Raw genomic sequence first — 27,769 nt, forward strand, 5'->3', positions numbered from 1 at the left:
ATAGTACAGATTAACCAAAACATCTACTATTAGTAGACTACCACCTATAATGGAACAAGACTTTTGTTTCATAGAACACATCTCACCAAACGAAATCCTTTAGTGGAGTAACTACACCAAATTATTAGGGAACCCGGCCGAACAGCTCTGATTTTGACGATTTTTTTTTCAAACGTAGGTAATTAAAAATACTTTAAAGTCTATAGATTAAAAATTGCCGGTGTTGCCGTATTGTTTTTTAAAATTAAAATTAATTTTTTTTTAACAAAACCATTTTTTTTTGTTTAAATTTCATAAAACAAATGATAGCAAAAGATTCTGTAGGTAATTTAAGGAAAATATATAAAAGGCAGTAAGGGACAATCTTCCATCGTTTAAGCGATAAATGCAATTTTCTAACATTCTGACCTCAAACACAAAAAAAATATTTTGAAAACAACGGCAACACCTACAATATTTTAAAATACATTTTTAAAAAGCCAGAAGCTCATTCTTATCTCTTAAATTTAAATCCACTAAATTTAATCAAGACTTTTTGAAAAAATGGTCCTCAAACTCAGAATTAAAAAAAAAAAAATGTTATTAGAAAAATTTTAAATGACTTTTTTCCAAACTTTTTCTAATAAAATATGAATTTATTTAAAAAAAATTTTTGGCCATAAATATTATCAGTTGAATTTCGAAGCAAAAAAGGTAAAATATATCACACTTTTGAAAAAAAAAATGAAAAATTACTTCAATTTCAATGGTTTTTTTTTTATTAAAGCTGAATTTTTGCATTGAAATAATAAATTTTCTCAAAGACTGTGGTAAATAGGAACTTTAAATTTTTGCTATTTAACTTTCAACAGTAAGGGTTATTAAATGAATAAAAAATAATTTTATGTTTAGATGTTGAACTTTAAAAAAAAAAATAAGTTACATTTTTTTTCAAAATTTTATATTAAAAAAAGTTTTTCGAAAATGAAATACTTTTTAATTTTTGTCATAAACCGTAATACATATTGACATTTCATTTTAGAATTTCAAATCATAATAAATGCGGCCAAACAAATTTGAAAATAAATGCATTTTATATTACGAAGAAGTTTAAAAAACGACATCTTAAAATTTTTTCAATTCAATTCAATTCAATTCAATTTTATTTCGTTTACTTAACACTGTAAGATATAATATCTTATAAGCTAGTGAGAAGCTATTATTACAAATATATAAGGATAATACAAAATAGTTAAAAAAAATTTTTCAAAAGTAAATTAAGTTCATTTTAAATAAAGATTAAACATTACTTGTTTGTAGGTTACTTGTCTGTTCAAACGGTTTAAGATGATAGATAATTTTTAATTTCTTTCTTCACTTTTCGCACATCTTCGATTCTTCTGATATCGCGTGGAAGATTATTCCATAGACGAACACTATTTATAAAAAAATGACGTTCCGATGTTAAGGATGAGTATCGTAGATGAATGAGTTGATGGGTTCTACTCGACGAGGCCATTTGTAGTCTTTCATACAGATAGTGGGGTTCATGCGTCAGCAAGATATCAGAAAACAGAAAGAGGGTACGAAGCTCCAGGAAACTGTTAAATGTCATGTTGAATAGCCCAAATGATAATGCTGAAATATGTTCATATCTACGTTTACCATATATATAACGAATTGAGCTGTTGAAAGCAACATTTAATCGACGCTTGCTTTCAAAACTGCACGAACTATATATTTCACACCCATAAGTAAGAATTGGCACTATCAATGTTTTCACCAGCATAATTCGAGTTTTGATAGGGGTAAAAGACTGAGTCGCCCTAAGGGATCGTAAAGCACCATATGTTTTACCAATAACTGCATTTATATGATTATCCCATGTTAGACTGCGATTAAAGAGAATACCCAGATTTCTAGCTGTCTCGGCGTATGGAATTGGAATATTGTTTAGTACAATCAAAGGAAAGTAAGATAAATCTAATGGTTTTCGTGAAACGACAAGACAATTTGATTTTAAAGGGTTTAATAAGAGGCCATGATATTGAGACCAACGTGAAATGCTCTCCAAGTCTTCGTTTATACAAGCAACGTGATGTTCAATGAGACCAACTGGACAGCTAAGGTACAACTGCACATCGTCAGCGTACATACAGATATTACAATACCTTACAATGTTAGGAAGTTCGTTGATGTATAATGAAAACAAAAGAGGGCCCAAAATTGACCCTTGCGGGACTCCCCTTGTAGTTGACAAAAAGTCAGATAAATTATTATTTATATCAACTGCTTGCTTTCTTCCACTTAAATATGATTTCATTAGTTTTACAGCACTGCTTGAGAAACTAAACTCATTGAGAAGTTTGTTGCACATAACAGAAAAATCTACGCAATCGAAGGCTTTGGAAAAGTCTAGTAGAACTAGAAACGAGACTTTGTCCTCATCCATCGACTGTCGCAAATCTTCTATTACATTTATGAGCGATGTAATACAGCTATGTCTCTTACGGAAACCAGATTGCTTTGGTGTTAATAGATTCGTTTGATTTAAATACGCATTCATTTGTTTTTGTAATACTCTTTCAAAAACTTTTGAGAGGTAAGGCAAAATGGATACGGGTCTAAAATCATTCATTTTAGAATTTTTCGGGATAGGAATGACTTTAGCAAGTTTCCATTGATTAGGATATTCACTTGTTGTCAGAATGAAATTAAATATATGAGTTATGTATGGTAAGAGTATCGGCAAAATAACTTTTAAAAATAAGGGATGTACCTCATCAACACCAGAAGCATTAGATTTTATAGACAAAAAGCTCTCTACTATAGTCGTACTGCTTATGGCGTTAAAACCAAAACTTAGCGATGAGGTTACTGTCCTCTCTCTCAGTCTTAAATCATTTGAGCTATTTATGCTGTTGGAAACGGGTACGGAAGGCAATGAAACAAATTTACGATTTAAGGCGTTACTATCGATGTTGTCAACCGCGTCACTTTTATTTTTACCAATGCCTATCTCCTTTAAGTTCTTCCACAACTGGCGCACAGTGGTTCCCTCATGGAAAAAACCCAAAAAAGTGAAACAATTTTCTCAATTTTTTTGATTTGGTTTTTCGATTAACAATATATTTAAATACAGAATGCAATCAATTTTAATTTTTTACATAGCCCTGGTCCCGAGTATACTTAGCTCAAACTAGATTCTTTAAGATTTTCGAAATTTCGTTCTTTTTTTCTGCAACTTTTGACGATTTTTTTTTAAAGAATAGAGCTTTTTAAAAAAAAAAAAAAGTATGTAGTGTTGTTAATGGTATATTTGTCCTTAAGTCTACATTTACCGTTTGTTGAATTTGCTTTTGAATCAGAAAAACCAGAATATTATATAAAGACACCTCTAGAGCGAGTAGTTTTTACTCTTTGTCAGCCTATAAAAAAAAAGCTCCACGATGCTCCACGTTCATTTTAGTATTAATTTAAAGCTTATGATATATACTATTTATGGTGTTAAAACAAATGACCCATTTTGACCCATTCTCCCGTAAGAGCTTCTTGAGTGTAGCAATGCGTGTCACTTAAACAGCACTTGAAATCGGTATTATCGTTTCTAATTTAACGGCTTTTTTGATAAAATAAATTTTTTTACATTATAAGAGGTCTATGTAGTCATCACTGATAAGCCAAAAAATAAAGAAAAATAAAAAATTTTCCAAAAAAGGAAAAATATCCAAAAACGATATGAATTTTTTTTTTTTCAAAATTTAACTTTTTTTTGAAAAATTGTAATTTTCTTTGGTTTATCTAAAATTTAAACGGTGTTCAATAATAAAATGTTCAAATAAACTCAAAAGAATTTGATTTTGCTCATAATCACCCATAGTTATAAAACAGCGGCACATTTTCTAAAAACCCATAAAAAGGCCTTTTTTGATAGCTTTTCTAAAATGATCTCAAATGCAAGAAAACATTTTTTTAACAAATTAAACTTAATTTATTTGTAGAGAATTAAATGAAATTTTCAAATGTATCCTTAAATTCTCTTTAAAAAGATCAGTTGTATTGATAGTCAAAGTCAAAAGTATGGTTTTTGGTGTGATGACTGATATTGCAATCTAAATCGTAAATCGTAGAAGTTTGAAACAAAAAGAATCTTAAGGCCAAATAGTTCTAAAAATAAAAATCATTTTTTCGCTTTTTTTAGAGAAAAGTAAAAACAAAAAAAAAATTGGAAAATTTTGGTATTTGAATAATTCCAAAGATTTAGCTATTTTACCATTAGAAATAAAATATTAAGTTTAAAAATAGAGGAATGTAGCTTTTAATGGTTTTTGTTTTGTCATGATACGATCATTTTTATATTATCTATCGAAAATCACTAAAAAAATCACAATTTTTTTTTTTGTTCCCTTAATTTTTTGGGCTAGTTTAGTAAGTATAAATTTAAGGTGCTATAATACTTATGAAACTTTTTAATTTTTTGCTTTCTGAAAAACCTTCTCTGTATTCAGTTTTAATTTGCCTTAAAGTGTAAGAGACATTTACATTTTTAAGAAAAAAAAAAAGAACAAAAAAAGGAAATAAAAAGAATAAATATATTAATCAATACAACTTTTAAAAAAATGAGTAATTTTAAAGCACGACACACAATTTTTTAACCACGACGAGAACTCGTTTCATTTAATTTATATACCAAATTTCAATCAAATCAGTCCACCCGTTCGGTTTTTATAGGTTTTTTCCACTTACTCCATAGAAGGGAACCACTGTGTGGCGCCCGTTTAAGGATGAACTTATATAATAATAATAATTTTTTTTTTCAAAAATCTGAGTTCAGATACCATTCTTTCAAAAGCCCTTAATTCAATTAACTTAATTTTAATTTTACAAATATGACTAGGCTTCTAGCTTTTAAAAAATGTATATTTGAATATTGTAGGTGTTGCCGTTGTGTTCAAATATTTTTTTTTGCGTTTGAAGTCAATTAATAAGAAAATTGCATCTATCGCTTGAACTTTGGAAGATTGTCCCTCACTCCCATATATTTTTTTTCCTTGAATTTTCTAGACAATCTTTTGGCATCAATTAATTTATAAAATTTAAAAAAAAATTTTGAAAAAAATTTGTTTTTGTTCACAAAAATCTTCAATTAAATTTAAAAAATCAAAACGGCAACACCGGCAATTTTTAATCTATAGACTTTAAAGTATTTTTAATTACCGACGTTTGAAAAAAAAGATCATCAAAATCTAAGCCGTTCGGCCGGGTTCCCTAATATTGCCAATTTTTGAGCTTTAGTTACTCCACTACTTAGCTGTACCAGATTATTTGTTGAGAAAAAAGCAATCAAACTCGAACACTCCTACTCAAAATGTTTTAGAACAATTTTTAGTACACCCACCAGTAATTCTGGTTTTGTAAAATTTTAAAAGGAAACATACCTACCGTTTGACAACCACGAGCTGAACACAAGCTGGAACATAACCAAAAGTGACAGGTGACAGTCAAATTGACAGAGTTCTTTTTCAGCCCTACCTGCATTTTACGTTTCGATTAAATATTTTTCGGAGCTAAATTTTGCAAAAATGTCGGGATATATCGCAAGGAAAGGTCCTATGGTTTTTTGTAAGTATTTAATTAAACTTATTTTTAACTAATTAAAGTAAAAAATAAAAGCCAACCTAAAAAATTATTACAAAATTTATCGATGAAAAAAAAACACTTAATTACATAACATCTTTGTGTTGCAGCAAACCTTGGAAAATGGGCCTATAATCTATCTGGATTTAACCAATATGGTATGTGGAATAAATTTCACAATTTTATGAAATTTAATTCAATTGCTCTTTTTGAATGTCCTTAGGTCTCCACCGCGATGATCTATTATATGAGAATGAAGATGTTAAGGAGGCAATCAGGCGTTTGCCTCGTTCACTCTATGACGAGCGTAATTATCGCATCGTTAGAGCATTGAACTTATCACTCACCAAGACCATTCTTCCCAAAGAACAATGGACCAAGTACGAAGAAGATACCAAATACTTGGAACCTTACCTCAAGGAAGTCATCAGGGAACGAGAGGAACGTGAAGAATGGATTAAGAATCATTAAATTAGATTAAAATAAAAACTACAAGTCCGATAAATAAATTAAATAACTAACAATCTATTATGTATATGCTTCTTAATTCAAAGATTTACTTAGATAATTCATTCGCTATGTTTTAACAATATCCTGTTGTTGTTTTCTAATAAAAATGTTTTGTGAGACCGAAATGATAAGATTTATTGGGAAGTTCAGTTTTTTCATTTATATAAAATACGTATGTAAATCATCCCAATGCACCACTAAATCAGGCTGATGATTGGTTTTGTCTTGGTACCCGGGAAATAACTAAAACTTTATTCAACTTCTTCAGATGCAAACTTTAGCACAGAGATCTATTAATTTGATCTATTAATTTGTATTGGTATAAATTATCCGGGTGGATCTCACCTCCTACGAAGATTTGAACCTCTGCATATCGACTTTCATAGAACAAACTGGTATTAATGAGCCTCTTAGTCGCATGAGTAAACTTTTTAACTTGAACCATTCATCCTTAGATTTTAACTTGACGAAAATGGGTTTAAAAACATTGTTTCGAACAAGTGCTCCACAATCGTAACTGTTAATCAATGTTTTAAATAAATTATACATATATGTTGGATTTTCTGTACTTATAATTTTATAACTTGTAAATTTGTTCGTAATTATTTTGTTTTATATTGTGCATGTGGGAGGTTGTATTTTTTGTTTACTAACCACTAACATGCACTTATGATGAGCCTCTGATCATATATAATAGCTTGTTCTAAGCTTACTACATCAAAGAATCTGAAGTGAAAACTCCAGCATATAAACTTGGGGCCTTTAGACAAGTTGTTTTATCCAAAACATCATCTAGAGACCCGATGTTATGTTTAATATGTGATTAACCTAGCTTGTCCGTCGAAGTTCATGCATATATGAGACGAACATCGTTTACATTAACGCTAGAAAATAATTCCACAAAATCATCAAGTTAAGATTGTAAGTTGAGTCCAGGGGACTGTTTCTCGACAAGCTACATTTACTACATCGATTACCCTAAAAACCAATAGTAAAGCTCCATTTAATTTAGGGAAATATTGTTTGTTCCAAAATAGTAAAATTTTACCCGTGAGGTCCGGTGGGACGGAAATATTGAAGTTTAAAGTAGTGTAGTTGATGTAGAATTACACCGCACTCAAACATTTTCTTGTTTGTATGAAATTTTCGGTTTACATTGTTAAAAACAATTTTCGAGAAATCTCATTCAATAAGGGATTTCTTCTTCAATCGTTTAAGCTCCAGTATACAGGGTGTCCCTGAATGAGATAAGGGCATTTTGGGGAATGATTCTTGGGTAAATTCTTTGAAAAAAATTGTTCTACAGAAACTCTATATCTGCAAAATTGATACGCTTTAGCGATGATTTAAGAAAACGCTTACTTTGGTATGCCTGCTTTACTCATGTTAATGTTAATTTCTCCGTTAATTATAGAAACTTCATTAATGTCTTAATTTTTAGAAGAAATGCTATTTTTTGTAACTGCATTTAAAAAATGTTAATATCTTTTTTTTTTTATTGCTCAGATATGATATTAATTTTTAAAAGGTATTCATTTTTTCTTACCCATGATAATTTTTTACTTTGGGGCCGATTTTTTTTTTTGATAAATGTATTATAAACATAGTGTTTTATAAATTTATTCATAATATGAAGAAAACAATAATGAACAAAAAAGTCATTTACAAGTTTGCCAGAAAACTCATAGTCTATTGAATAGACCCTTTTGAATGGAACAAATTCGTTCAAGAGTTTTTATTGCTGATTATGATTCCTTGGCATAATAGAATGCTCCAGCCAAAAGTGCTACTAAATCCATTGGTGCATTTCTGAGAAAACGGCAACACTGGCCGGGTTTCTGTTTTTTTGATTTAACTCGAAAACCAAGCCTAACTTTGAAATGGTTCAAAGACGCTATTCATAGCAAATTAAATTTTCTGTCAATTTAAGATGGTTCAAAAAATTTAAAAATTATTTTTGACTAAAATTCTAACCTAAAATCAAAGAAAAAAAAGTTAAAAAATTGACGATTTTAATTTTTTTTACTAAATCAAGGGGCATTTTATATATGTAGCCGGTACGTCCAAACTTTGTACTAATAAAATAAAGTAGAGGTAAAATCCTTTGATAATATGCAAACGACTTAAATGTACCTTTTCAAAAATTAGCACTTTTTCTATATTTTTTACTTTTTTAGTTAAAAGCAAGTTTTCAAAACTCGATAAAATCGTATTAATTGGTAACTTTTAGACTTTTAAAGTAAACGGACTTCGAGGGATTGATTTAATATAAACTAATTATGACAAACAAGAAAATTTATTTGAAACCCGACCAGTATTGCCGTTTTCTCAGAAATGCACCAATGGATTTAGTAGCACTTTTGGCTGGAGCATTCTTTTATGCCAAGGAATCATAATCAGCAATAAAAACTCTTGAACGAATTTGTTCTATTTTTGCTCTGGAGCTCCGGTTTATTAAATAGACTATCATAGATTTTATGAAAATTAGAGAAACCTGCACCCAGTGGCGTACGTTGAGTCGCCGGGGCCCCGAGGCAAGACTAAAGTTTGGGCCCCTTTGATATTTGGGGGCCCCTTAGATACAAAAAAAAGTAAGTATACTCCATACATTTTTTTTGTATGGCTTATTTATTTTTAGGTTTATTTTAATGTTTTAATATGTTCGTTATGCACTTTGCTATACTTACTTAAAATGTCTATCATAAAAGTAGTAAATACTTGAAATAGGGGCCCCAAAAATTAAATATTTAGAGACCTCTAAAATAAAAATTTGTTTAGCTTAGAATTAATAGTTCTTGGGGCCTCTGTTCTGAAGTAATATGTACACATCTGATTTTCTATCATCAAACATAGTTTATTTCTTTTGGGGCCCCTGAAAAATTATTTTTGGGGCCTCAAAATTAAGTGCTTAGAGGCCCCTAAAATATTATTGGTATTGGGGCCTCTGTTCCGAAGTAATATTCGGAATGCAACCAATAACGTAATGTTTTTATTTTGGGCCCTGATGTATTTGTGTTGGGGCCCCTGAATTGATATTTAATTTTACATTTGATTGTTTTGAACCACTGAAGTAAAAGGTTTTGATGTTCCTCAAATAATATTATTTGTCATGCCATCAAAAAATTTGATGAATATTTTTGGACTCCTTAGTAATAGAGTTTGGGGCCCCCAATTAATATTTGATTGCCTTTCAACTAACGGGGCTCCTGAAAAATTATTTTTTGGGACCCTTCATATAATATTTTTGGAGCCCCGAATTCATATTTTTTTGGGGCTCCTAAAGTAATATTTAGTAATCCATCAACAAATGTAATTTAATTTAAAAAACTATTTTTTTTTTTAAATTTAATTTTTTGGGGGCCCTGAAGTAAAGGCTTTTGGGGCCCCTGGCCTGAAGTTGTTTGCTTTTTTGGGGCCCATAATGTATTGACTTGAGTAATATTTGGTTTGCCATTAACAAAACTTTTTTTTGCTTTTTTAGGGCCTCTAATGTATTATTTGTGGTTGCAAAGATTTTTCAAGTAATATTTTTTGGGGCCCTAAGATTATTATAATTTTTCTTTGAAAAAAGCAGTTTATTTTGTTGGGGTAACCTTTTTTTTAAATCAATATATTATATTATCTGCATTGTCTCCAGTGGGGGCCCTGGATTCGGTCGGGGGCCCCGGGGCGCCGCCCCGCTTGCCCCAAGGGAGTGTACGCCCCTGCCTGCACCAGTAAAACCTTTGAAAAATGTGTTTTTTTGCTTTAGTCAAAAATGGATAAAAATTAAAAATTTATTTTTATTAAAAGTTTTCTTTGTAATTGATCGGTATTCTAAACAAAAATATTAGGTATGTTTTTTTTTGCAAAGCTATCCGCAGTAGAAATTCTCAAACATCAACATTGAATAAAAATTAATATGCACGCACCAAGATTTAGGAGAAATTGGAACTTATACTTTGTAAAAATTCTATCCGCAGCTGAATTCATCTTCTATTCTTATCGTCAGCTGCGTGTTGTTTTTGTAATACAGGTAGATCTCAAGCGAATAGTAATATAAAAAAAACAGCTATTTTAATTTTTAAAAATCTGCCTTCCACGAAACTTAAATGTTCAGACTCGGCCGTTTAGACTGGACAACAGGTTTTTTTTCTTGATTCCATGTTAGACAAGTGGACATAAGGAGGGAATTCCTAGTTGTTTTTTTTCTTGATTCCATGTTAGACAAGTGGACATAAGGGGGGAATTCCTAGTTGTTATACTCAAGTTGAGATTTATCTCAAATTTATTTATCTCGACTTGAGTGATGATTATGAATGATTAATTCGATTGAATGCTTAAACTTGAGTGAGGACTATGAATTCCGTCTTAAAACTAGGAAAAAAAGAACAACCTGGCAGTCGTTTTTTAGTATTTTTTCAGAAGAAAAATTGTAAGCCTGGCAAAAAGTAATAAATTTTTGCCTGAGGACTTGCAAGGAATGTGTGTGGGAAAAATTGTGTCTAAGGGCCAGTTGCACAAATGTTTAATCCGTGAATCATCAACTTTTATCTTCTGAAATTGGTAGCAAAGCTGAGGATTAGCACTGGTTCAAGGTCCGTATATATAAAAATAGCCACATCCATGCTTGAACCGAAGTTGATCCGCAGCTAATTCACCAATATCGGCGAGCTAAATTCCTGAACCAAGGCTGATCCACGTTTGTACAACACTGGCACTAACCACTAACCATTTTTCAGCTCTACCAAATAATTAAAAAGGATCAATTACATTTAAAATAGTTTCGACACATTTTTGATGTTGTCTAGTGAAATAGAGTCCAGATTAGCTTTATATGTTCTTAGCTAAAAGTGAGAAATCTTTCAAAATCGCATACAAATTTTAAAATTTCCCGTTTTAAATGGCAACTTAAAATTTAATTGAGAGTGAATAAATCAAGCCTAGGTTAGGCTTTTTTAAGAATTAGCGCTCTTAAGTATTTAACTGTTCAATTTGGTTAATGCGCTAGGTTGGACTTAAAAACATTCACTTAAGTTGTTTACTTTCTTCTTTAAGCCAGATCACGCTAAATTTTAGCCGAGATAAAAATCCCATATAATTTGTATAGGATTCATTTTAGCTCGGCCAAAAATTTTCGATAATTTGTATGGGAGCTAAAATTAAGCGCGATCTGCGTACCAGGCTTTAAAAAAAGTAAGTCTTATAATCACATTGGCCTAAATGAAACTTGAAAATTTTCTAACTTATTTTGTGATGGTTTTTCTCACTGGAAAACTTACAAAAACGACATCTGGATTGAATCCGGAGTACCCCGCAGTACTAAAATTACTCCGGAGTAAATAATTACTCTTTTGTGAAGTGAAGCAACGGAAAATCAAGAAAAATGCAAAAAGAAGTACTAAAAGCAGGCTGAGAAGGCAATTAGATTTATGTATGAAAAAAAGTATACTCTTTTCGGCAAACTAATAAGACAAAATATTTATTTTTCAAATTTTGCAAAAAGCTGCTCTGGTTAAACTTTTTTAACCTGCTAGATCTGTCGTACCCTAACTAAGATGCCTTATTTTGGTCGATGTTTACCGACACTATATAAAACTCACACCTGGGCGAAACGCTTTATAAATTTGGAGTTGAGGTCACTTTGAACTTTAAAATTGAATTATATTCAATCGCTCCGCTTAAAATAAAAATAATTTTAATTTTTTATTATTTTTGTTATTTTTTCTTCGTTATTATATCAGCCTGACCACGGGCATACTTTTTCTAAGTGTCGGAATTTAAACAAATTCCCTTAGAATATTAAAATTCACAGTATTTTCATGCTGTGAGTTTTTTTAACCTGCGATAAAATTATATCTTCAATGCAAGCACTACCTTAAAACTTTACTTGTTCCAATTTTTCCACATTACTTTGATAACGACTGAAATGCATCAAAAACAAACAGTCCTTTTTGCATTGGAGAAATCAACTGAAAACGAAACGAGTACACAAAAAAATCAATAAACCTACCTTCAACTCTTGATTGTTCTCAGCAGCAAGAAATTTGTGAATTTTGTTTTATTAAACTACAGTTATTTAAATTTCCACAAACTATTTTCCTCATTTAATTAAAATAATTATCATTATTTTTATTAATTTATAAACAATGTTTTTGTTCGCAATCAACAAAAATCTGTTTACAAAATCTATTAACACTCATCGTTGAGAGCCAGACAAGGCTAGATATATATTTCAATTTTCAACAACTATATACAATAAAAAAAAAAGAATTACTACCAACCTTAGAAAAAAAAATCATTCTATCTCATTCGAAAACAAAAAACAGGTAAGATATGCAACAACTATACATGTTTTTATCTGACAAAACCTAAACAAACAACAGAGACAACTAGCTAAATTTTTAATGGCTACCATGTTCTAATTTCACAATTCCAATGAAAAATATGTTCCATTTTCCATATATGAAATGAAATTCACCGACATCTCTCTACTACTACACTGCTTGTTCGAGCTCTGTGTGAAAAGAAAGCCAAAATTTTCGGCTGCTCCGCGAAGACAAGTTTTATTTTTTTTTTTGCAATTTTCAAGTTATTTAATGAAAATTCATCAATTTCAACAATATAAATTATAAATTTATTTATTTAATCATGTGAATCATAAATTTCTTTATTCATAAAGTTATAAATATAGCAGGTAAAATATATACAAAAAATTTTAAGTTCATCCATCCTCCGATCAATCGTTTGCACAGTGAGTGTAGAAAAAAAAACGAAAAAACTTTCTGCTGTATAAAATGTGTACCTATTCGAAATAAAGAAGAAAAAACCAATAAATCTATAGATACAATTTCTAAGAAATGAAAAAATATTCCCATTTAAATAAATAAACTCTTTTATAAAAAAAAGTTTCAATTAATCACAAAAAACTTTTGAGTGGTGGAAATTTTTTTTATATTGAAAACAAAAAAAATGCTCGAAGAACCCTTAAACGATGTCTACACCTTGAAAATGACAAAAAAAAAAGCAACTCGAAAAAATCTCTGTTTCTTAAAATGGGGGAAAATTTAATTAATTGCGCTTGCTTCCGTATTTAATTCTTGTTTCTTTGTTTTGTTTGTTTTTTTTTTTCTTGCAGTGTCTGTCTTAATCCGCCGAATGAGAATAACATTTGCAATAAAGTTAATGTTTTCTTTTGGAAAATAATAGTAGACGTTCAGAGATCCAGATCGGAGAAGAAGAAGAATCGAGAAAGAAAAAAAAAAGAAAAACCTTCATCAAAAATCATGGGTAAACGTTTAGCTCCCGAACAACAAGCTGCTGCCGCTGCTGGTAGCAGCATCAGGAAACGCAAACGAGTTTGCAATGACTTTCAGCAGCCAGATACTAAGAATGATCGACAAAAGTGGGATGAGCAGGAGACGACGACGACATCGTCGTCACCCAAATCTCCGCCGCCGCCAGAAACTAAGACTAAACAATTGGCTATTTTGAATGCATCATTGGATGATAACTCTCCTAAGCCAGTGTATCATTTGAGGCCAAGTGTAGTGAATGGAATTCTACTTGAGGATATAACTGAAAAAAAGTGGAGAATTGGAAAGCCAATAGGTAATTTATTTCTTTAAATTTATGCATATTGAAATAATTACTTATGACAATAATTGGAAAAGTTCTGTTTATTTTTTTCACGCAGTTGTAAATTTTATGTTTTTTTGCATGAACTCAAAAAAAGGTTGGAAAGTTGTATGAAATACCTATAGGAGTTCACTTGGACTCGTCAGTTGACTTATCGTGAGACAGCGCTTGTCAATTGGCAAATTTTGTTTAAAAAAAATCTATGTAAGTTGAACTGAATATAAACAAAATTTGCTTATTGACAAGCGATGTCTCACGATAAGTAAACTGATGAGTATAAGTTAGTGAGCTCATCCGGGACGAAACGCCAAATTTTTGTTTGGACTAAATCAATAATAGATTTGTACTCATGTTTGAAAATACTGTCAGAAGAAAGAACAGAAAAGTTCAACTTCGTATTTAACAAGATTGACAGTTGTCTATATCAGTTGCAAAATTTTTAATTCAAAAATCATTTCTTAGTTGGTTTTTTACTAAAATAAATGATTTACTAGCATTTTTAATATATTCCCGTAATTTTTTTTTTTTAATAATCAAAAACTCTTAAGAAATTCACTTTTTAAGATCTTATTTTTTCTTATTTTTATCACAAAAAACAGCTGACAATTGACACTTTTGACTCACTTGCTCTACTTCAAAAGTAGAAGCAGAAAAACTTGAACTTTTCCGTGCTGAACATTTTTATGGAACTTTATTTGTAGAACTAGTTGGGGCGAGTTTTTTTTTTTCATGAAACGCAAAAACTTGTACTTTTCGAATATTTTCTGTGCGGATCAGATTCTTTAAACAGTCCTAATTGTTTATGACAATAGGCGTGTTTTTTCTACAACTCAGTAACTACTCATTTTTTTATTTTATTCGAAACACAATAAAAACAAATACTTACTTTTGTATTTTTTATTATTGTTTTGCGAATAAAATGAAAAGTGAGTAGCTACTGAGTAATAGAAAAAACACGCCTAATAATTTCAATAGTTCTGTTTATGTTTTTCAGTAAAGAATATCTCCAAATGTTTTGTGAAAGTTGTATGAAATATGTATAGGTATCAGCTATAGTTGATAGTTGCATCAACTCTGCAACATTGAAAATGAAAAAAATAAGTTGAATACAATAGAAGTCAGGTTAAAAAAAAAAACGAAAGTAAACAGCCCTACAGGGCAATAGTCTGCAATTCTGTTATTCTATACACCCTAACTGTCTAAATACAATAAGATAAATGTAACTGAAGCTTGTACTGCTATCAAAATGTAAAAGTGGAAAAACCACCACAAAAAAAGGAACAATAGATCAGCAGGATGCAGTGCATCTTACACCCTTAATATTCAATACAAGAGCGCTGAAAAAAGTAGCTTGCAGCTGTGGTAAAAGTTATACGTTACAGTTACTCAATTGAGTAGACGAGAATCAAAACTCGCTATGTCCATGATCATTCATTTTGAGAAAAACGGTAGGTAAACTTGATACTTTAACTTGAACTTTTAAAGGGATTTGAATACTTTTTTTATAATATTAGTTTGCAATTTTTTTCAATTGTACATGCTCTATAAATGTACATCAAAATTTCAATTTTTGTAAAAGCGGATATTGCGAGTTTTGCTTCTCATCTACTCAATTGTATTTGGGGGTAAAAATTAACCTTTTTGATGATTCGTTTTAAAATTATGGTTTTTTAACCAAAGCTTAGCAGATGCGCAACTTACAGTTTGGGGACGAAAACCTGAAGAGCTTACTTAACTTAGTAGGTGACCAGCGCTTTAGATGGCGCTTAAATCAATTGTAGATTTGGGTGTCCATTAACAAGCTTTTTCAACTAGCTTTTATCCAGTTTTCATTAATTTCCACTTTCGAGCGCCACCTTAGACGAGTTATTTCTCTACTGCTTTGCCGTGCGTCCTTTTGAGTTGGAGTCGAACATTTTCCGAAACTGGAATCATAAAATTAAAACTATATGGTATTATAATTGGTCAACAAATATCTTCTATTGCCTAAGGTTTAAAGTCTCTGGATTCTTAATATGCTGGACGATTCCCCACAACTACTAACTGGCTATCAACAAACCGGACCGAGTGTGAGCACACTGGCAATTCAAGAGGACCCTACTAAAATTGAAAGTTTATTTAATTTATACATATTTGTATTGGCGTTAAAGACCGAAAAGGTTGCCACCAAGATAACGGTAATGATACAAATACAAGTCATAGTTTTAATACACTAAAATCTTGCATAATCCTTTCTTCCCTGTCCAAAACTTCCAGCAAAAAAATATGTGCATAGTAATGCAACTTAAATTAAAATAATTTTTTCAATAGATTTAAGTTGTTCTATGATGATTTAATACTATAAATGGTTTTGATTGGTTTTAGTCGACTTTTAATAGAATTTTCTCCAAAATTCAGGATCAAGTTAGGAAAGTTTTGTTTAATGACAAAGTATAATTTATCTCACTTTCTTTTTTTTACGTTTCTTTTAAACTGTAAATTGCCCTTGATAGATCACTTTTAATTGTAGCTCTACCTGTATGTTAGTGTGGTGAAAAATATATTTTTTTTACACTTAAAAAATCTTTTGTCGATTATTTTATGACTTAAGAATTGACCACTTGTTCTTATTCCGTGGCATGATATTAGTTTATGTTGAATTATTTTACGAACATAAAGGCAATGTAGATTTCTCATGTGAAAGAAAACCGCTACCCAATTATCGAGGATCGATTGATGCTATACTAATGCATTTCTAGAAATACAAAATCGACTGAAACTCAAAGATCATATTGCCATATACCGAAGACGGTGATTCTGATAATGATGATGAGACAACTGAGCCCAGTTTGTTCTACAATTCAGAATCTCTTATTTTTCGACTGAAATTGCAAAAAAATAAATACATATTTGTTTAATTTGTTTTTGTAACTACTTGTATAATGAAATTGTTTTAATAATCACTTTTTTCTTTAATAAAAGCACTCAATAATAAAACGAAGTATGTAGAATATTCCTCTACTTTTGGCTGTCGTTAAAGGTGAAGTTTTTCGCAGTAAGTTTAGGTAACAACCAACTCTATGTTAATTTTTAATTGACTTTACTTTGTTTCACGAAAACACGGCTAGTACTGGCCGAAACTGAAGATAGTGAAAAATCGTCTAATAGGCTTTCAGATTTTGATAAAATGCTGTTCTAATGAAATTTCGTAAAGCCACTATTTTTAACCAGTATATTTGTTCCCGTTTTAACACTGAACTACTTCATGTGCATTCTCTTTAAAGCAGTAATGTACAAAACTACTCGCAATAATGTAGATCGACGACTAAATAATAATGCCATAAGTTCACAAGTGGATTTTTGACTTGCAGCGTAAATCGACTTTAAGCTGCAGTAGACTAAAATCCCACTCCCGGTAGAAGTGCCCTTGTCAATGTTTCTTTCTGATAAAAACCTTACATCACAAACCACAAAAACACTATTTAGTACAATGAAATGAACTAAGTTGATAATTGTTTGATATCTTTTTGCTTTTAAATACCATGCCGAAGAAAAATGCCAGAAGTCCGACATTTAGTTTGTTTGTTTGCAACATACTATTATTAATCGTGACATCGGCCAGTTTTGTTTACCAATTTTTTAAATCTTGAGAGCTATATCATGAGCCAAGGTTTTCTGGTATGGGAACATAGTACTGCTCTACTAAAGATGTACACTGTCTTCGAAATGGATGAATTCTATTAAGAAAGCTTCATACAATCTTTTATTTTATAAAAAGAAAATATAACAATTTTTTTTATTTAATTTTTGTAGGCAAAGGCAACTTTGGAGAAATATTTTTAGCATCAGATAATATTTCGGTGCCTGTGACAAGCGATAATGCTGAGTATGTTGTTAAAATTGAACCACACTCCAATGGCCCTTTGTTTGTAGAAATTCACTGTCTTCTGAATGCAGGAAAGAAAAATGGTAAGAAAATTGTCACAAGAAGACAAATTTTCATTTTCTAATATTTTTCATTTCAATTTAAAGGCGACAATCCACTGCCACCCGGAATGCCAGAGTACATAGCATCTGGTTCGCACTATTTCGGAGATACTCGCTATCGTTTCCTGGTTATTAAACGTTTTGATCGTGACTTGCATTCGCTAATCAAGAATCGACGTATTACCCAAAAGTCTGTTCTAACATTAGCTCTTCAAATCCTAGATGTTCTCCAGCATTTACATGACAAAGGATATTGTCATAATGATATCAAAGCACAAAATCTAATGATATCAAATTGCACCTATCGCAAAAGTCAGTTAATATACGGAAGCACTCATATCGATGACGAAATTATCGATAAAGTTGAGAAAAAAGTAAAGACTTCAAGTGGAAGCGAATTGAGTGACGCCGATAGTGGTAATAGCTCGAATGATGAGGAATATGAAGAGCAGAAAAGTGACGAAGAAGGTAACGATCAGGAGGAGGATGAAGAAGACGAAGATGATGATGATGATGAAGAAGAGGAAGAACAAGATATGTACAAGACACCAGTTAACAAAAGGAATCGCGCTAAAGCTGTTGTTCAATATAGTGGATCGAATCCTGTAAGTTGTAACTTTTCAATCAATATTTCTTTTAAAATACTTAAAATAAATTTGTGTCTATCTAGGTGCGTTCATGTAGACGAGACAAACGTAACTCAATTTATGAGGAAATGGTAAAGTCACACTATCTAAGGCCAGCCAAACGAATCTGTTATTCTGAGTTCTTCAACGAAGACAATTCCAAAGATGCCACAGATGCAGAAAGCACATCAAAACGCCAGCAAATACGATCTTCTGCCCGCAAAACCGCTTCGGCAATGAAACAAAATCGCAAAAGATTTGTATCAGAATCGAGTGAGGAGGAAAACGAAGACGACGATGAAGAGGTTTCCGAAAAGGGTGCAGCAGACGATGACGATGAAATTATTACAGAAGAACGCGTGCATCTAATCGATTTTGGTCTAGCATCGAAGTTTATCGACAAAGATGTCCATCGACCATTCGTTATGGATCAACGTCGAGCACACGATGGAACTTTGGAATTCACATCACGCGATGCTCATATGGGTGCCCATTCTCGACGCAGCGATTTAGAGTGCTTAGGATATAATTTAGTATATTGGTCACAAGGATATCTACCCTGGCGAGATGCCGCTGCCCAGCATCAAAACGAAAAAGTCCACTGGGTCAAGGAGTATCTAATGAAGGATGTCAAGGAAATGATGAAGCACATCTATGGCAAACAAGTTCCTAAGTATTTGGGCGATTATTTGCAATATGTAGGACAATTAGCATACCACGAACGACCAGACTATGATAAATGCCGTCGTATTTTTCTACGAGAATACATTGCATTAGGCTATAAGCCTAATGAAATGCGTTTGAGTACCGAAGAGCTCATCAAAACATCCGTTAAGGTCAAAGAGGAAATCGAAAACAATAATGTTATCGAAATGAAGAACATTAAGAGTATTATGAAGAATTTAAACGTTATCATGCCATTCCATGAGAGCACATTATCCAATCGAGTATCACCGAAGAATCTGCGTTCGAAATCTGCCAAGAAAAAGACATCACGAAAGAAATTCTCATGGACTGAGATTCTTTCGCAGGATCCCGATCAAATAGCCAGAGATCGGGCTGAAAAAGAGTTTGACCGCGAGCCAATTGTCGAGACTCCATTGATACGATATGAAGGCAAACCTACTTATGCGATTCTGGAAATACAAAATCGACTGAAACTCAAAGATCGCATTGCCGCATACGTAGCCGAAGATGGTGATTCTGATAATGATGATGAGCCGCCTCCTGTCGTACCGACTAAAGCCTATTCTGTTAAAAAACAACGTAGCTCCGCATTACCTGTCATAAATGAAGTGACAGCAACGCGAGTAGGTACGAGTGTTACCGAAAGTAATAATAAGGCTGCTGGCGGTGCAGGAGCGCCGTCCGCCCGGTCTACTCGAACAAAAGCTGGCCTCAAAACGGTAATCGCAACAACAACAACACCATCAATAGCAAATACAACTAGTACAAAGCGTGGAACAGACACCAACGTTACACATAATACAACTAACAACACACCCATAACTACCGAGAACAAGAGACAACGTCGAACTAGGCGTTGCCTCATTAAGACTGGAAGCACTGGCGATTTCACAACAACAGATGAATCGTCATGTAGTAGCATTAATTCAAACACCATCTCCATCAATACTAATAATCATCAAACTGCAGTTGTTAAGATAAAAGGAATAACAAAACAAACTATGCCTAGAGTTGTCAAAGGCAGAAGAAGAAAGGCGAATCGTAGCGATCGTTGCTCGAGCACCGATCGCAGTTCAAATAATTCTTCCAATGTAAATAGCGAAGATGACACAAGCAATTTCAGTGATCATGCAAATCTATTTAGTCCCAAAAAGAAACGTGGCACAGCCAAAAAGCAAAACAATAAAATAATTCATTCGGCTAAGGAGGTTTCTTCGCCACCGTGTTTAGCGGCCAGCAACGAAGATGATGTTGTTGGGGCGAAGAGGCGAAAGCGTAGCATACCGAAAAAACGAAAAAGCTCTACTAAAGGTGAGTTAATAATTGCTAGGTAAATCATTCGTGTTTATGATGTTGTAATTTGAAATCAGAAAAAAAAAATGAACTTTTTATGTATTATTTTGTTGTTTTGTAATTTTTTTTGTTTGTTTTTTTAATGTTTTTTTTTTGTTTTGAATTTTTTGACAAGTTAAATAAGAAAAAAGAAAAAGTTCGATATCCTTAGGCCAAGCGGTGTAGTTTTTGAATGAATCGCAGTTTAGGATTAAGCAGAAAAGTAAAAAAAAAGAGAAAGTCTCTTTGGGTTAGGTGTATTACACAAATGTAAATTATTTTTTTTTTTAAATGAAACCATTTTCCTCGCTTGATTGCTTGCAGACGATTGCTTGGATGGCGAGATGTTAGACGAAAGAGATTTGCGAACATTCAAGAAACGGGCTTGCCGGGGATGAAATCGAATTCAAACATCTACATAAAAATATATATTATATTCTATATAAAATATCTTGCTTATAATAAAAAAAAAAAAAAAAACAAAATCATAAACAACTAAACTGTTTCTACGTACTAGTGATAATTAAAGAAAATAAAATAAATAAATAATATTTGTATTTCGTGGCACATCATAAAAAAACACAACATTATTGTGTGTAAGTGCGCAAAATTCATTGGTAAAATTTATTATACTTTATGCTGTTAGGTATTACACATATAAACAAATACAAAAATAAAATAAAAATTTAATATAATAAAATTAAATACAAAATTAAATATTAAATCCCTTTTCAAATCGGTCTATCCAAATTTAAGTTGCCGATCATTTAAGGAAGCCTATTAAAAATTATTATTATTATTATAGTGGTTAGAAATAAAATATTATAAAAAAATGATACATATGAATTAAAAACAAAATAATTCAAAAACTGTAAAACAAAAAACATTTTTTTTTTTATTTATTTGAATTTTGGAATTACAGGCGTGCGTAGGTGGATGCTTTTTTCTTTTTTTAGACAGTTAATTTTTAAACTAAATTGGAGAACTCAAAGGTAAGTAATTTTATACCTTACAAGTGTTTTCATGGATGAGAGGTGAGAAAAGAGTCGGAAAAAATGTTTAGTATTCTTAAGATTTGGAATTTCTATGTAGAAATATACTCATTATTAATTTTTGCTTTTATGTCACTGGGCTTGTTGGAAAATTAATTTATAAAACACTATTTTATTACCTTAAGGCCCTTACAGCTAGACTCCATCGGCTCGGCGGGTACCCCAGACATAGTAAAAACAAAAGTAGTTTTGAATTTTTTTTTAATTTCTCCAAAACGACAAGACATTTTCGCACCGGTTTTCTATTTTTTGTTTAATAACAAATAAGAGCATTGAAATTTTAAAACTTAATTAGTACTTACTTACATAAGCAGGAGTCGAATTACGGCATACGTTCAGGAGCGTGGCAATTATGTCACTTTCTTTTTCTACTGATTAAACAGAGACAGTCAAAAAGCTATAACATCCCATCCCATCTTATTTTGTTAAAAATACAGGAAAAAATGAACAAAAATTTACCATTACAATTTGCAGGATACATTTTTTCTTAAAACAGTATTTTTAAAGGGGTGACATTCTGTTTCGCATAAGCGAACAAACGTTTTCGCGTATGCCAAAGATTTGCCTCAGGCCATGAAGTAAATCTTTTCGCACACGCTAAAACGTTTGTTCGCTTATGCCATACAGAATGTCATCCCAGGATTTTTCGCTTTTACCAATAACATGGAAAAAACCTTATTTTTGATTTTATTTTTTTTAAATTGTTTTTAAAAACTGAAAAAGAATTTTCTAATGTTTTTTATATTCTCATTACAACAAGATTCTTGAAATCAACCCGAAATTAAAAATCAAGTGAAATTGTTTTTAGGGATGACAACAATGAACAAACGTTTTCGCGTGTGCGAAAGATTTGCTTCATGCCATGAAGCAAATCTTTTCGCACATGCGAAAACGTTTGTTCGCTTATGCGATACAGAATGTCACCCCAGGGTTCTATATTTCTACCTTTTTAATTTAAAAAAAAATCTTTTTATATCCCAGAACGTGCGAAATAAAGCTTATAAAATTTATAATAATAGGAGCGAAAAACTATCTCTTTTAAAAAAATAGTTTCCCAGACATTGCTTTTCGAACAGTCAATTTTTTCGAAATTGAAAATTGTTTTTAACACTAGTGGTGCAGTTTGTGGAGATTTGACTTTCAGGAGGTGAAGGTTATTTGGATATTAACACTTACGAAAACTGCAAATTTTCAACATCGAGCTTGAACTAAGATTTTTGATAGCTGGTAATTTTGTATGGGAGCTAAATCTATCATGATTTGCATATTAGACAGTGAAGTTAGAAACATATATTTTGATATACTTCACTAAAACATATTTTTACTTGCTCTATAGGGCAAGTATTGGTTTCGTGTCAAAAAAAAATTGAGGTTTTAATCAAAACAAACATTACGATGATGGAGGAGTCCGAAAAAGTGGGTCTCGCAATTCCGTTCGTGCGTCTGTGCGGTTGTGTGCATCTGTACACATTTCCACAGCCTAAACGCGTGGACGGATTTTCTTCAAATTTGGTACAGCTGATTTTTATGGAATCTCGCTTAAAAAGTGTACCTCCCATACAAATTTTTCAATTTAAACCAAATATCTCGAAAACGGCTCTACCGAATTGGTTAAACTTTGCAGACGTAATATTTAAAGCAATTGCAATAAAACTGCATTTTTATTCTTTCCAAGAAAGTCAAATAAGAAAAAATTTGTTTTTCATTAATAAAATTTTGCCCTAAATGTCGGCTCTTCCCCAATATCAATTTTTTTTAAATTAAGATAGAGCCGGCTCTTAAAATCTACAAGTAAACTAAAATAACATTGCTTTGAACTGCAAGAGCAAGTACGTGCGACTCCAGTCGTGCATTTTATTTTTCGAAAAATTACAATGAATTGGAGTTTACTTTCCATAAACTTTGGCTGCCCAAAATTACAGGATAATACACGTTTTAAAACTAAATTACAGGATACACGATTATTCTTTAAAAAAGGAGTATCCTGTAAAATACAGGACCGATGGGACCCTTTGGTATAACCGTTGATTTTAAATAAACGGGGGAACATAATATTTTTCTCTAACATTGAAGGTTTTGAAGTATGAAAAGCCATACAAAAACCTCTTCAAATTTTACTCTAAAGCCTGGTACGCTGCTCGCGCTAAATTTTAGCCAAGATAAAATTCCCATACAAGTTATAGATAATTTGTATGGCAATCATTTTAGCTCAGCTAAAATTTTTCAATAAATTTGTATGGGAGCTAAAATTTAGCGCGAGCAGCGTACCAGTACCAGGCTTAACACCAAATCAAGCTAAACTACAAGCAAAAGTTGTAAAACCGGTTTAAAACTAAATGGAGGCCAAAGTTGTACCGTTATTTTTGTGGAAAGTAGGGGTTTCGTTTCTGTACTAATGCTCTTTTATTTTGAATCCGAATAGCAGTTGCGAATTATCACGGCTGTTCTTATATTCGTTCGAATTTGAGAACGAAAATTAAATCCGCAGGCATTGAAAACGGTTGTTCTGATTTCCATTCGACTTTGTTGATGTAAAATATTGTTTTCCGGTAGCAAATTGCTACCCGGATTGTAGGTCCGTTCCTTTTTCGAAACACCAATGAATTTGCAAAATGTGTTCGAATACGGAATTCCGATCAGCTAAAATTTTAAAACGGGAGAAAATAGAATTCGAACGGAAATCAACCGTTAACCTATATCTCAGCGAAAGTCTAACTTGACTCGACTAATTGGTGATTTTGTCAAATGAATATTTTTATTTTTGGGTATTTCATATGGCTCCCATACAATCATGCTGAATTATGCTAAATATTTTTTCATGAATTTTTTTTACCAACTGAATTCGTTCATTTTTGGTGAAATAGCAATACTTTTTCACTTCAACTAATTTTCTCTTTTACTCACCGCAAATACTGATACTGAAACAACTATACAAACCTCCTAATACACTCATTCTTTCTAATACTAAACCATCTGTCATGTTCTTTTTTTCCACCCCTACGTACTACAGCGACAAAGCCACAGCACAGCTGACTGGCTGCAAAAAAAATTTCTCTCCGTATTTTATCCGTCTTCAAGTCGTCTTTGTATTTAAATTTATTTGTTTTATTATAGTTTTTATATATATATTTTTAAATTGTATTATTTTTTGTACAATGACTATCTAACTTGTAAAGTTAATAACAAATTACCACAAGAAAGAAAATATAATTCTTCAATTATGTGGGATAACATCTGTCGTTTATGCTCAAGTCGTGGAGACTACGACATCTTCACAATTATTCCTTCATATCTGCATGCTAGTCCAAATGAGTTCCTTCTCTGGCAACAACCAATAAATAAACTTCTCGAAGAGACTACTGGTTTATCGGTAATTTGTTAATTTTTTATTTAATTATTGATTAAGACAATTCTGTATCTACATCAACTAAATTTGTAATCTAGGTCAACGAAGATGATGGCTTACCCCAAAAGATGTGTGCTCTATGCATATCATATCTCAAACATGCTGCAACATTTCGTCATCAAGCCATTAACAATGCCATCAGCTTGAAAGCTGTTGCAACAATAAACGGACGTTGCAAGAATTCCATTCGCAAACGGGCAGCAAATATGGCCCACATAGATTCTTACGATGATAAAGCAAGTGTTTTAATCACTGCCAATGACCTTATTTATAGCGAAGAACGAAAGACTGACACGAACACTCTCGTGAACATATTAAACAACCAAAGTTCCAAATTAACTAAAAACGACGATTGCATGAAGAAACTTTTACAAATTAACGACAATAAACTGGGAACTAAAAGAACTAATAATCGGGGTAATCATTCGGATGACTTAGTCCCTGGTGGGGATGATAATGACGACGACGTTATAGCCATGACTTATTTGAATCTTCTCTTTGAAAAAGATACTAACTCTTCGGCACGAAAGATGAAGCGTTTAGCTCATCATCAGAAACCCCTCCACCGACGACCAGTCGGTGAGAATAATCTAGCCGCAATCTTTGACGAATTGAACAATACTAGCGATCCATTGGGGGAAGAATTCCAAACCGCCTCGAGCGATGAGAATGAAGCATTCGAACAAAAAAAGAATTTCTTTTCTTACAAAGAGAAGAATTTCGAAGAAGACGATGTAATGGATTTGGATGAACTCAAAGAAGCCAATATAACAATAAATATTCCAGAAACATGCAAAGAGCGAAAGTGTAGAGCATGCTTTCGACGGTTTATGTTTGAAGAGTCGTACAAAGAGCACATGGACATGTGCATTGAGTACAAGTTTTTGCTCTTTATCGAAGAAATCAATCGTTTGTTAGATATTCGTAGAAGTAAAGCAGTGTCTCCTCATGAATTCATTCGGAGGATGATATTTTGTCTTCGTAAGACATGTCAATGGTTGAAGTCGTCGTGTGGGGAGATACTTCTTCCTGATTTATTAGTAAATGGGGAAGCTAAAAAGCGTCTAGATAGTGATGGGAAGAATTCCACCGCTGAGATATCATCGGGAGGTAATTCTGATGAGACTACAGAGAAATTTGCCCAAGAGGGCAATAAAACGGTAATCGAAAGGAAAAAATCTCTAACTGATATTCTTAAACAGGATGCAGAATCTCTTATAGTTCCAGGAGATGATACTAAAGCAACTGATGCTTATTTGCAGTTTTTTAAGAATAGTGCATTTAGTAAGAGTACTCCGGAGAAAAGGAGTACAACGAATGAGAAACCGGGTCCTCTTGGGCAAAATATAGGAGTTGCAACAACCACGACGACAACCGATGAGAGTGATAGTCTGAATAAATCAGTTCGTAAAATTTCCCAATTTGAAAATATACTCAATCTAATTGATGGCCCTTCGATTGGTAATTCAAATTCAAATTTCAGTTATCTTTTGCATAATATAGAAAAAGATCAACTAGATGATTCGCAGGTGGGGGGTTTAGGAGACGACCACAGTATTGTACGAGATGAAAAATCAGATTTTTTTGAAAAGCTTAAAAATGCATCGTTACTCCAATTTCAACAACAGCAACAACAAACACCTCCTAAAAAGAAACCTTTGCAACAGCAAACTAACGATATATTTCCATTAATGACAATGAAATTTAGTGCAAGATGCAACACTTGTAATACAGTATTTGAATCGGTAGCTTCATTAGAAGAGCACAATGCCAATTTTCATAATAATCAAACAGCCAAGGTTTATGATGAACATAAGAAAATTATTTCATTGTTTGAAGATGATAACGATGATGATGAGGATGATGTTGATGTGGGAATAAGTGGCGGTAGCAGCAAGAATCATTTTTAAAATTAAAACGAAATTATAAATATTATACATAAATTATGTGTGTATGTATTGTAGATGTATACTCGTAGTAATATAAAATTATATAAAAAAATAAAATGCTTTTTAGTAATTATACTTACTAATACTATAAAGCAATAAATATTATTTTAAAAAGTTATAAATATACAAATCATTGTGTTAATATTCATTTCCGAAGTCGTTTGTACTAAAACGCCACCATTAATTCTACGAATCTCGATAAAAAAGCTATCACGAAATCCATTGTAAAGGAAAAGTTTATACAAATTTCAATTGGTCTACGATTGTTTTTTTGTCATGATTTGTAACAAATATAATCACATCTATTACGTAAGTCGTTTTTACTAAAATAAAACAAAACTTCGCTCGGAAGCCAAAATTAAGGTATTAAGTAAAGCAAATATTGTTTCATAGGGAAGAAGGGCGAATAACGGAGAGAATTGTGAAGAGAAATTTCTACCTGTTTACAAATTTTTACTCCTAGGGCAAGAGCAAGTCGTTTTAGAACAAACGACATTCGTAATAGGAGTTAATTATAGGAATGAAATTCATGATATGGGAAAGTATTATATATGTTGCATAGGGATGATTAGTGTGACCTACATTCCATCGGAAGATTTGACCGTAACTTCGCAAAATAAGAGAAAATTTTTATTTACTGGCCAAAATTAGTACCTATTTTGTACCTTTAAAATGTTTAAATAGCTGTGTTTTATTGGTAGCTCAGTACTTAGTTTAGTAAACATTCTATACTGCAGACGGTGGCGGAGAAGAGGAATGTAGGGTCTGCAAGGGGACCTCTATAAACTTGCCATGTGAAACTGGAAAACACAGGCAGTATAGTTAAAAATTTCAGGTGGAGCAAAGTAAATCCGTCCCTTGGACTACTTTGCCCCACTTTTCAACTTAAAAAACAAAATATTTTTACTGTTATTTGAATGGTTTTTTTTAGAATGTATGCATTATTTCATGTGTTATCAATGAATAAAAAAAAAAAAACAAATAGATAAAAAAATGTCTCTACCATTT

General features: G+C 31.9%; 3 protein-coding genes across 6 annotated transcripts; all 3 read left to right on the top strand.

Annotated features, from left to right (window-relative positions):
• Nucleotides 1-5,440: 5,440 nt before the first annotated feature.
• LOC129917949 (cytochrome b-c1 complex subunit 7) lies at nt 5,441-6,144 on the top strand. The gene is made up of 3 exons (XM_055998198.1): nt 5,441-5,601; nt 5,727-5,774; nt 5,840-6,144. The coding sequence occupies exons 1-3, from the start codon at nt 5,562-5,564 to the stop codon at nt 6,085-6,087; spliced, it is 336 nt and encodes a 111-aa protein (XP_055854173.1). The 5' UTR covers nt 5,441-5,561; the 3' UTR covers nt 6,088-6,144.
• Nucleotides 6,145-12,336: 6,192 nt separating this feature from the next.
• On the top strand, nt 12,337-20,839 carry LOC129917950 (serine/threonine-protein kinase VRK1). 4 transcript variants are annotated; one of them, XM_055998201.1, is made up of 6 exons: nt 12,337-12,434; nt 13,244-13,716; nt 17,536-17,691; nt 17,755-18,314; nt 18,380-20,333; nt 20,679-20,839. In XM_055998201.1, the coding sequence occupies exons 2-6, from the start codon at nt 13,392-13,394 to the stop codon at nt 20,750-20,752; spliced, it is 3,069 nt and encodes a 1,022-aa protein (XP_055854176.1). In that variant the 5' UTR covers nt 12,337-12,434; nt 13,244-13,391; the 3' UTR covers nt 20,753-20,839. The 4 variants fall into 4 exon arrangements, with proteins under 4 accessions (XP_055854176.1, XP_055854178.1, XP_055854174.1 ...); XM_055998203.1 differs by lacking the exon at nt 12,337-12,434 and adding an exon at nt 12,604-12,802 and having other exon boundaries at nt 20,491-20,839; XM_055998199.1 differs by lacking the exon at nt 12,337-12,434 and adding an exon at nt 12,604-12,802.
• Nucleotides 20,840-24,407: 3,568 nt separating this feature from the next.
• Nucleotides 24,408-26,891, top strand: LOC129919475 (uncharacterized). Its single transcript, XM_056000360.1, has 2 exons — nt 24,408-24,776; nt 24,851-26,891. Exons 1-2 carry the CDS (start codon nt 24,627-24,629, stop codon nt 26,720-26,722), a joined length of 2,022 nt encoding a protein of 673 aa, XP_055856335.1. The 5' UTR covers nt 24,408-24,626; the 3' UTR covers nt 26,723-26,891.
• The last annotated feature ends 878 nt before the right edge of the window (nt 26,892-27,769 follow it).

Source organism: Episyrphus balteatus, chromosome 4 (genome assembly GCF_945859705.1).
Source record: "Episyrphus balteatus chromosome 4, idEpiBalt1.1, whole genome shotgun sequence".
In the NCBI taxonomy this organism is placed as follows: Eukaryota; Metazoa; Arthropoda; class Insecta; order Diptera; family Syrphidae; genus Episyrphus; species Episyrphus balteatus.

Excerpts from the sequence above, each read along its gene's own strand:
- LOC129917950 (XM_055998201.1), top strand. The coding sequence starts at position 13,392 with ATGGGTAAACGTTTAGCTCCCGAACAACAAGCTGCTGCCGCTGCTGGT. Across the intron at positions 17,692-17,754 it reads GAATGCAGGAAAGAAAAATG|GCGACAATCCACTGCCACCC; the intron begins GTAAGAAAATTG and ends TTCAATTTAAAG. Across the intron at positions 20,334-20,678 it reads ACGAAAAAGCTCTACTAAAG|ACGATTGCTTGGATGGCGAG; the intron begins GTGAGTTAATAA and ends GATTGCTTGCAG.
- LOC129919475 (XM_056000360.1), top strand. The coding sequence starts at position 24,627 with ATGTGGGATAACATCTGTCGTTTATGCTCAAGTCGTGGAGACTACGAC. Across the intron at positions 24,777-24,850 it reads AAGAGACTACTGGTTTATCG|GTCAACGAAGATGATGGCTT; the intron begins GTAATTTGTTAA and ends TTTGTAATCTAG.
- LOC129917949 (XM_055998198.1), top strand. The coding sequence starts at position 5,562 with ATGTCGGGATATATCGCAAGGAAAGGTCCTATGGTTTTTT. Across the intron at positions 5,602-5,726 it reads GAAAGGTCCTATGGTTTTTT|CAAACCTTGGAAAATGGGCC; the intron begins GTAAGTATTTAA and ends TTTGTGTTGCAG. Across the intron at positions 5,775-5,839 it reads ATCTGGATTTAACCAATATG|GTCTCCACCGCGATGATCTA; the intron begins GTATGTGGAATA and ends GAATGTCCTTAG.